The 9,570-nt window shown below is 45.1% G+C and overlaps 1 protein-coding gene across 2 annotated transcripts; it reads left to right on the top strand.

The window, feature by feature from the left end:
* The first annotated feature begins 252 nt into the window (after positions 1 to 252).
* LOC123061533 (neutral ceramidase) lies at positions 253 to 8,328 on the top strand. Of its 2 annotated transcripts, none has more exons than XM_044484667.1 (10): positions 253 to 577; positions 1,325 to 1,747; positions 2,177 to 2,385; positions 2,739 to 3,107; positions 3,214 to 3,469; positions 3,553 to 3,823; positions 3,901 to 4,026; positions 6,263 to 6,326; positions 6,975 to 7,144; positions 7,593 to 8,328. In XM_044484667.1, the coding sequence occupies exons 2-10, from the start codon at positions 1,401 to 1,403 to the stop codon at positions 8,136 to 8,138; spliced, it is 2,358 nt and encodes a 785-aa protein (XP_044340602.1). In that variant the 5' UTR covers positions 253 to 577; positions 1,325 to 1,400; the 3' UTR covers positions 8,139 to 8,328. The 2 variants fall into 2 exon arrangements, with proteins under 2 accessions (XP_044340602.1, XP_044340601.1); XM_044484666.1 differs by lacking the exon at positions 253 to 577 and adding an exon at positions 935 to 1,164.
* Positions 8,329 to 9,570: the final 1,242 nt, after the last annotated feature.

The raw sequence follows: 9,570 nt of genomic DNA, 5'->3' as shown, positions 1-9,570 counted from the left end.
CAGACGATGACAACTACAGATCGACGGATACGGATACATCTATCAGCTTCCATACAAATTTCTTCAACAATAAATTCAGGTGTGAACCGCCACACCGCCGGTAAAACCCACCCGGTCAGGTGGTCACGCGAAAAAGCGCAAAGCCGGTGGCCGGAGCCGCACTTTCCTTGAGGCCTCCCCCACCATCACCATAGTACCAGTATACCCCACCACGCATCTACCGGCCCGCCCTTTCCGAGCCGTGGCTTGGACGCCACACCCTGTCCGTCGCCGTCTTCGCCACTCCGCCCCTGTCTCCACTGCATCCTCCTACTCATTCCCGCCTGTCTCCCTCACCGCTCGTCAGATTTGATTGCCAGCGCGCTTGCCTTGGTGCTACTAGTATTAGTAAACTCCTCTTATCCAGTGAGCCACGACTACAAGGCAGTGGCACCCTGCTCTTGGAGTTCCCAATCGATCGCGTCGCGTCTCGTCTGCGCTTGGTGCTGTTTAATAAATGGCGACGGAGGCGACCAGCCAGCGCAGCAGCAGCAGCTGAAGTCGCCGGGGTTCCCAGTTGAGATTCGCCATTCGCATGGTGAGTTCGCTTGCTCGGGCCTCCTCCCCCTTCCTTCCATCCACCCAGGTCGCGTCGGTTGTTCGTTTCTTTTTTGTCTGTCGACGTGTGACTAATTGCACGCGTCTCGCTGGATCAGGCCATCAAATTGCGTAACTGTTGAGTCTAATTGGTGCGGATTTGGGGTTGATTCTGTGCTCCGGTTGGGTTGGGTTGTGATTTTGTCTTGGCGTTGAATCCTGCCAGTGCCCCAGACTGTCACACTGAAAGTGTTGCTTGTTTAGTGAGAGAGTGGCCGCAACCCGTGTCGCTTTGCTGCGGCTTTGCTTCTGGGATTTGGCTTAGTTTGGACGTTACAGGGGTTGCTTGTCTTGTGAGAGACGCGGCCTTGACGTGCGGTCGCGTTGGTTGGCAATCCCCATTCTAAGGATTCAATAGGGTGCGTGCTCGACCTGGTGATTTAGAAGCAAGTTTCGTAGGATATAATTATCCTACGATCTGCCCTACTATATCTATATGTGTGCCATGCTCTTCTATCTTCTGCCGTGACAATGTCGAGGACGAGGAATCCATGTGTCAGGCAACATAAATTTCTTCATGCTCAATAGGTCTCGTCTGCTCATAATCTATTCATGTAAAGGAGCACAGTGAAATTGTGTTGCCACTGTTTTTTTAGAAGCCCTTCGTGGACAGTTTACACCATTTCCCGTTGCATCATTATGATAGAATGTTCGGCTATTTTGTAATAGGCTCTCTTCTCTTTTGCAGTGTACGGTTAATCTGTTCTTCTCTGGAGATTTTGGACTTGCATGAGTTGATCAACAACTCCATTCCCTGGTTCCTGATGGAGGCATCATCTTGCTTGCGCTATCAAGTCCGTGGTTTTGGTTCGTTCAGGATATGGCTATGTCTTCTTTTACTTCTTGTCCTTCAGAATTGCAGCCCGGTGCTCTCCGATTCTCCATATTTGGTCGGCATGGGGAGCTATGACATAACAGGGCCCGCAGCAGATGTTAACATGATGGGATATGCAAATACTGAGCAGATTGCATCAGGGATTCACTTCAGGCTCAAGTCACGCGCGTTTATTGTTGCTGAGCCTAATGGAAAGCGTGTTGTCTTTGTGAATCTGGATGCTTGCATGGCATCACAGCTTGTGAATATAAAGGTGCTCGAAAGGCTAAAAGCAAGGTAAGAGCTCACTTCTATTGATTTTTTACTTATCAGAAAATCCTGAAATGTAAGTTTCAACTCTCTGTGTGATGTCTCTTCCTAGAGTGTGCTTAAGGTTGCCTGGTTACATCATCCGTGGCTCATTTATCTCTCTTGAAATATTAGTTCATTATGAAGCTATCTTCTTACTTGTACCCGATTTGTTTTCTTGATTATCTTAAGCCACCATTAACTGCTGATATTGTTCTGCACATTATTTAGATTATTGAACTGAGGCAGTGCCACTTTAGCCATTTCACATTGCACATACATACTGTACAAAGGCACTCGGTGACTTTATTTGAGGTCTTATACTGTAATCTGCTTGGTCTACTTCTCAATAAAACTGTAGATTCTGCCTTGCATGCTCATAAAGTTGGGTTGACTTGGCAAACCTCAATTGGGCAGGTATGGTGATCTTTATAATGAGAATAACGTGGCTATCAGTGGGATCCATACCCATGCTGGGCCTGGAGGTTATCTGCAGTATGTAGTCTATATTGTCACTTCTCTTGGGTTTGTTCGTCAGTCATTTGATGTAATTGTCGATGGGATTGAGAAAAGCATTGTTGAAGCTCATAACAACCTCCATCCTGGGAAGATCTATGTGAATAAAGGTATGAAACTATTTGCACTGTCTTGGACTAATGTGTTACCAAACTACCATTTATCTTGATCTCACACGTCTAATTAAAATACATTCGTTGCGTAGTTTTTGGAGTGTCATCCACTTTACTTTATAATGTCATTTAGTTTCAGTTTGGTATTTAAATGTTCCTTGAAGTCTAGCTACAATCTTATTTCTCGCTACTGCAGCTATATAAAATAAATGCCCCAAAGTATAATTTTGCATGTTCTATTCCCCGTATGCTGCCTGCGTTTTTCTCTCTGTATGGTCTTTGATGCTGGCTAATCTTAGATTTAGCTGTTGCAAAGATTTCGTTATCAATCTCTGAAGCTTGATTTTCAGGTGACCTTCTTGATGCTGGTGTGAATCGCAGCCCGAGCGCGTACCTGAATAACCCTGCTGAAGAGAGAAGCAAATACAAATACAATGTTGATAAAGAAATGACCCTTGTTAAGTTTGTAGATGATGAATCGGGTCCAGTTGGAAGTTTTAATTGGTTTGCGACTCACGGAACATCAATGAGTCGCACAAATTCTTTGATAAGTGGTGATAACAAAGGAGCAGCTGCACGTTTCATGGAAGACTGGGCTGAAAAGAATGGCCTTCCAAAGCAGACAGGTGTTGCAAGTTCTGATGATCTTGGATTTTTGCACATGACATCTGTACTTCCGAGAAGAGTCTCTACAATAATACCGGAACCGGATGAGATAAGTATGTTACATGCTACATGATTCTTGCATTGTTTAGATAGTGTATTGGAATTAAACATATTAGGTTGTGCATAAACCTGATTATTTTCTCCATTGCTTTTGTTCAGCTGACGACTTAATGCAATTGGCGTCATCCTACGAGGCATCGGGTGGAAGACGGTTGGAAGGTTCAAATATCACTAGACGCATTAGAAGCTCTCAAGAAAACAATGCAAAATTTGTTTCCGCGTTTTGCCAGTCAAACTGTGGAGATGTTAGTCCAAATGTCCTGGGGACGTTTTGCATAGACACCCATCTTCCTTGTGACTTCAATCACAGCACATGTAATGGGAAGAACGAACTTTGCTATGGACGAGGCCCAGGGTATTCATCATGCATAACAATTTATTAACCTTCCATACACATAAGCCACTATTAGGTATAAATGAAATTTTGCTGCCTTGCAGATATCCTAATGAGTTTGAAAGTACCCGCATAATTGGGAATAGGCAATTTCTGAAGGCTGTAGATCTCTTTAATTCAGCTTCTGAAGAAATACAAGGAAAAATTGACTATCGACACACCTACTTAGATTTCTCGCAACTCAAAGTTAGTGTTTCTACAAGTACGGGCGGCCCGCAGGTGGTGAAAACATGCCCAGCAGCCATGGGGTTTGCATTTGCTGCTGGAACCACAGATGGCCCTGGAGCTTTTGATTTCAAACAAGGAGATGACAAGGTTCAGTATATCAATTAAATGTATTCTTCAGAATTTGATGATGTGCTATTCATTGACTGCGAAGCTCGTCTTATCAGGGAAACCCTTTCTGGAGATTAGTGAGGAACTTACTAAAGACACCAGGGAAAGAGCAAGTCGAGTGCCAAGCTCCAAAACCAATATTGCTGGACACTGGTGAAATGAAGGAACCATATGATTGGGCGGTATGACTTGCTTTTTTCAGTAATCATAAGCAGGCTTGTTGCTTTGCTTCCTCTGGAACGTCTTAATTGTTATTTCACTTGATAGTTGAAACTAACGCCGCCATGATAAGGACCTATATTGCTGCTTTTTTTTTCTTTTTTCGAAAAGGGGGATCTCCCTGGCCTCTGCATCAGAGCGGTGCATACGGCCATCTTATTAAAACAAACAAAAAGGTTCCAACAAGGTCTCAAAGTCTCCCAACTGAAAAAAGAGAAAAAAGCTCACACAGAGCCAAAATGGGCTACAAACACAAACTAGCCAAATAAAGGACGCCACAACCGGCTGGCTAAAGAGAGATAGGTAAACTAATTTCCTATCCTATTACATGACCGCCATCCAAACCGGTTGAAGATATCCCGAGCTACCATCTCCCAGCGGACAGATCCAGTAACCAAATGCTCACTGGCCTCCATCTGAGTGAGTAACGACCACAAACGGATCGAAGCCGTGGCTCGAAAGATAACCTGCAAAAAATGAATACGTGATGTTCTGTTAAAAACCAAATCATTTCTGCAAGTCCAGATAGTCCACAGCAAAGCGCATACTCCTACACGAATATGTCTCGCTAAGTCGGGCTCAATCCCATTAAGCCACGTCCCAAATAACGTGTTGACAGAATTCGGTGGAGTAATATTAAAAGCAATGTGGACCGTCCGCCAAAGAACTTTGGCTAGCGGGCAATCAAGAAACAGGTGCTTGATCGTCTCATCCCGATCACAGAAACTACACCTAGTAGGTCCTGTCCAATTACGCTTCGTCAGGTTGTCCTTGGTTAAAATAACTTGTTTATGGACAAACCACATAAACACTTTTATTTTCAATGGAACTTTGACAGCCCAAACATGCTTGGAGGTAGGAATGAAGCTCAAATTGATAACATCAATATACATTGATTTAACTGTGAATACTCCAGACCTAGTAAGCTTCCAGCGTAATTCATCTGGTTGTTGAGAAAGCTGAACCTCCACCAGTCTCCTAACTAGACGGAGCCATTCTTCCCAACGATTGCCCGCTAGCGACCGTCTGAACTGAATATTAAGGGGGATAGATTGAAATACCGTTGCAACGAACACCTCGCGTCGTTGAACAATGCGATATAAAGACGGGTATTGAATGGCCAAGGGTTCCTCTTCGAGCCAAGTATCCTCCCAGAAACGTGTACTAGCACCGTTGCCAATAATGAACTTTGTCCTATTAAATAAGGATTGTTTGACTTTCATCAGTCCTTTTCAGAAAGGCGAATCGGTCGGCCTGACTGTCACCTGGGACAAAGTTTTGGTTTGAAGGTACTTGCTACGAAGGATTTGCGCCCACGTGGCATCCGTCTCACTGGACAGCTTCCACAGCCACTTACTGAGAAGGCATCTGTTCTTAACTTCAAGATTCTCAATACCAAGACCCCCTTGGTCTTTCGGTCTACAGATGATATCTCATTTGGCTAGGCGGTATTTTCATTTTAGTTCATCACCCTGCCAGAAGAAACGCGATCGATAGAAGTCCAGTCTTTTCCTGACTCCAACCGGGACTTCAAAGAACGACAAGAGAAACATAGGCATACTCGTGAGCATTGAATTTATCAGAATTAATCGGCCTCCATATGACATGAGCTTGCCCTTCCAGCAACTCAGTTTCTTTTCAAATCGGTCTTCGATGCATTTCCATTCTCTGTTTGTTAGCTTACGGTGGTGGATTGGTATACCTATGTAAGAAAAAGGTAAAGCCCCCAAATCGCACCCAAACAATTGCCTATAAGCCTCTTGTTCATCCTTGGCTCTACCAAAGCAGAACAACTCGCTCTTGCTGCTACATTGCTGCTACATCGAACCAGCACTGTATAGGCTGATATATAAGATATAGTTCCGTGTAATATATGGGAATGTCACATTCCTTACTTTTCTTCAACAATTAGATTTATTTATTTTCTCATGGGAGTTACTTAGTTCAAGAGCTTAAAGTATAGCCATCATATATCTTCATGTTCAGTCTTCATTTGTTAACTGCAAAGCACCTGTTGTTCCTAAGCTTCACAATATTCAAATCAGAACCATGATTTCTAACTAGATTTTCCCCTGATCAGTTAACTTTGCAGCTCGCCTGCTAACTTCCAAAAAAGATGATCTCTTACTAGAAACAACTTACTGAATTGACACAATTTTTATTTGCTGGTCTTGTATTGATTTTTGTAATCTTTTGCAGCCTGCGATACTTCCCATCCAGATCGTAAGAATTGGTCAGCTGGTTATCTTGTGTGTTCCTGGAGGTATATTACAATTCGTCAATCCTAGGATGTCTGTCAAGTTAGAAGTGCATGTGGTTCTTTGATCTATTGAGATATGCTATGATAATGCCATGCTCATGGTGTAAAATGTTGGTGTTACCGTTTTTTTCTCAACAGCAGCTGCATTATGCATGTCTGCATCATTTTCCCATTTTGCTTTGCTAGGCAATGAAAAGATGGCCCACTTAATGTGTATTTTGTGTCTTAAATATAACTTTACTGAATATAGTATATAGTAATTATTAGGAACTACTTAGTGGACCACAAGTCCACATCATGACAAAATGAAGAGTTTACCAATATAGCGAGCTTGCTTTACATAGCAAAGTTTTTTAGCTGTGCCAAACGCGTAGCCTTGTGGGGCAAGAGTTAGGTGGACAATTGCTTGGGATATAGAGCTAGCAAGGCAAATACTCAGCAACAATGCGCGCCAGCACTCCTAAGGCCATGTTTGGGATGTCGTTTTGCTTAGCAATACACCTGTAAACAATACACGTCTCCATCTGTCGTTTCGTTTCCAGCCGGAAATCTCTACTGACCCGGTAATTTACACCCGTAAATTAAGTACCCGTGTATTCAAATACACCCAATCCAAGTGCGCCCTAATTCTTTTGTTATGTTTTGGTACAGAATTCACGACAATGGCTGGCAGGCGGCTACGCGATGCTGTAAAAAATGTACTGATAAGTGGCAGCAATGGTGAATTTGGTACAAATATTCATGTTGTTCTTGCGGGGCTGACAAACACATATTCTCAGTATGTCACAACATTTGAAGAATACCAGATCCAAAGATACGAGGTATATCCAACAAAACAGATGTTGCACAATTTTTTTCTTTTCATAGTTATTCTTTTCTGGCATATTCTTACAGAGTTACTGGGTTTTATGGGATTAATTGATATGGCTAAATCATACATCTCTACTCAGTAGAGATGTGTTAGAATGCTGGTTATTCCCTCTTCGATTTGCTTGCAAGGCTGCACTAGAATCAAGTGTCATGATTTGAAGATGTCCTGCAATGTCAAAACTTGTTTCAGCCCCATCCATGTTTGTAGTGCAAACTAAAGAAAAATTATATCTGGTTTTTTGCTAGAAACTCCGCAATTATACCGGTTGGCTTTCATTGATGCTTTGTTGCTAAAGATCTGATGTATCTTTAACCTGAACCCATCAAACACATAAAATAGATCCACTCAGCATATGTATCAATGCATGAATAATTCATTGGCATAAACATGTTTTGCAGGGCGCGTCAACATTGTACGGTCCCCACACCTTGAGTGCATACATTCAAGAGTTTCAGAAACTTGCCACAGCTATGGTTGAAAACAAAGAGGTCCCCACAAACATCCAACCTCCTGACATGTTGGAGAAGCAAATTGGACTGCTGCCAGGTGTCATGTATGACTCTACTCCTCCTGGTGTTCACTTTGGGGATGTTAGCTCCGACGTTGCAGCAAACTCAAACTTCAGGAAAGGCAGTACTGTGAATGCTACATTCTATTCGGCCTGTCCAAGGAACGACCTTCTAACCGAGGGCACGTTCGCACTTGTTGAGAAGCTAAATGGTAACGACTGGATTCCTGTCTATGATGATGATGATTGGTCATTGCAATTCAAGTGGTCTAGGCCTTCAAAATTCAGTCCAAGAAGTTTCGCGACGCTGGAGTGGACCATTCCTGAGGATGCTGCCTCTGGTGTTTATAGGTTGAGGCATTCTGGTGCCTCTAAGCCATTGATAGGGTCAATCAAGCATTTTACGGGTACTTCTCGGGCATTTGCAGTGCGTTGAGCTATACACAATGCTTTTGATGGTATACCTGCCAGAGTTTACTTCTTGGAATGTAATCCGTTACTCCACATGATTCCCCCCTTGTATTTACGTCCCGGAGGTGTAAATTTGTAAGTGTCCGATCATACGAAACTGCTACTACTCTATATGCTTAAGTTATAAGGAAATATATAGCTTGTCTTATCCGATAGATGACGCTTTTTGTTGACGCGCAATGTAGCATCGATGGATACAATCATAATGAGCACATAACTAGGATGCACACAATCGACAATAACACATACAAAGAGTAACGATTCACGAAGCTAGGTCTAGGTGAAGAGAGGGGAAAAAACCCAAGCATAAAAACAGTGATTAATGGTATGATGGTGTACAACAGTGACCATCAACGCCAACAGTCTCATACAACACAAGTACGGTGAGAATTTTTTTCTTCTGACAGTGACGCCTCCAAAAAGCAAATCGCAACAAGCATCGTTATTGCCGGATCCAACCATCAAAGAGTTGATCTTGGGGTTTCACCTTGAAAAACGACTTCGAGCAAACTTCGAGCAATGCCTTTATCAGGGTAATGACACAAAGAACGTCACCATATACATGTATAACCAATTAGGGCCGAACCTATAATTCTCAACCCAGAGCTCAAGACCGGGCATTTGAGAAGCACCACCTAAAGACATATGACCACGACCATAAGCCACAAAACACGAGAGGAACTTCTCTCACTCGGGCCGCTCTCGCGGGCGGCAGGGCGAAACCCTAGCTGCCGCCCGCCAGCACCACCTCCCCGCTGCCGCCGGGCGAAGCCCGGCTAGCGTCGGTGACGGTGGGGTTCCTCTTCCTCCTCCCCTGGTGTCCTGTGGTGCGAGACGCAGGTTCAAGCGAGGAGCATGGCGTTCACGCAGGGCGGCGCGGCGGTGCCCAGACGGCTGTGCGGTGGGCGCAGCGATGCGGCGGCGGCGGCTGCGTGGAAGTTGGTGGCGGGGCGTGCTGGCGCATTGGGGGCGGCGGGCAGCAAGCTCCGACGGTGGCTTCCTCAGATCCGGCGGGAGGCGACGAGGGATGCGGCGGCGTGGACTAGGGGCAGCTGCCGGCTAGGCTGGGCCGGCCCCTGGCGTGGTGGGGCTGCTTCTTCCATGGGGCGGTTCCATTGGCGGATCACGAGGGATGGCCTCGGGTGGATCCGGCTTGATCTGGCGTCGTCGATCCATCCGGCGGCGACGGCTGGGTCCAGTAGGAGCCATGGGCGGCCGACATTGTCGTGCTTAGGGGTGGCGACACTGGTGGCGTGTCTGTGGTGGTGGCGGCATGTGTGCTACTTGGGGTCCGGCCTGGCCTTCTTCCCGGCTTGGGCGATGGCGTGCGGCGCGGGCGGACAGTCCGTGGGTTCTTCCTTGGTCGTGGTCCTCTCAGACTTCTTCGACGGACGCGC

This window comes from Triticum aestivum, chromosome 3A (genome assembly GCF_018294505.1).
Source record: "Triticum aestivum cultivar Chinese Spring chromosome 3A, IWGSC CS RefSeq v2.1, whole genome shotgun sequence".
Classification (NCBI taxonomy): Eukaryota; Viridiplantae; Streptophyta; class Magnoliopsida; order Poales; family Poaceae; genus Triticum; species Triticum aestivum.
This window is presented reverse-complemented; position numbering and strand designations above follow the sequence as displayed.

Coding starts and splice junctions, on each gene's coding strand:
- LOC123061533 (XM_044484666.1), top strand. Junction 3,108..3,213: donor ACCGGAACCGGATGAGATAA/GTATGTTACATG, acceptor GCTTTTGTTCAG/CTGACGACTTAATGCAATTG. Junction 3,824..3,900: donor TCAAACAAGGAGATGACAAG/GTTCAGTATATC, acceptor TCGTCTTATCAG/GGAAACCCTTTCTGGAGATT.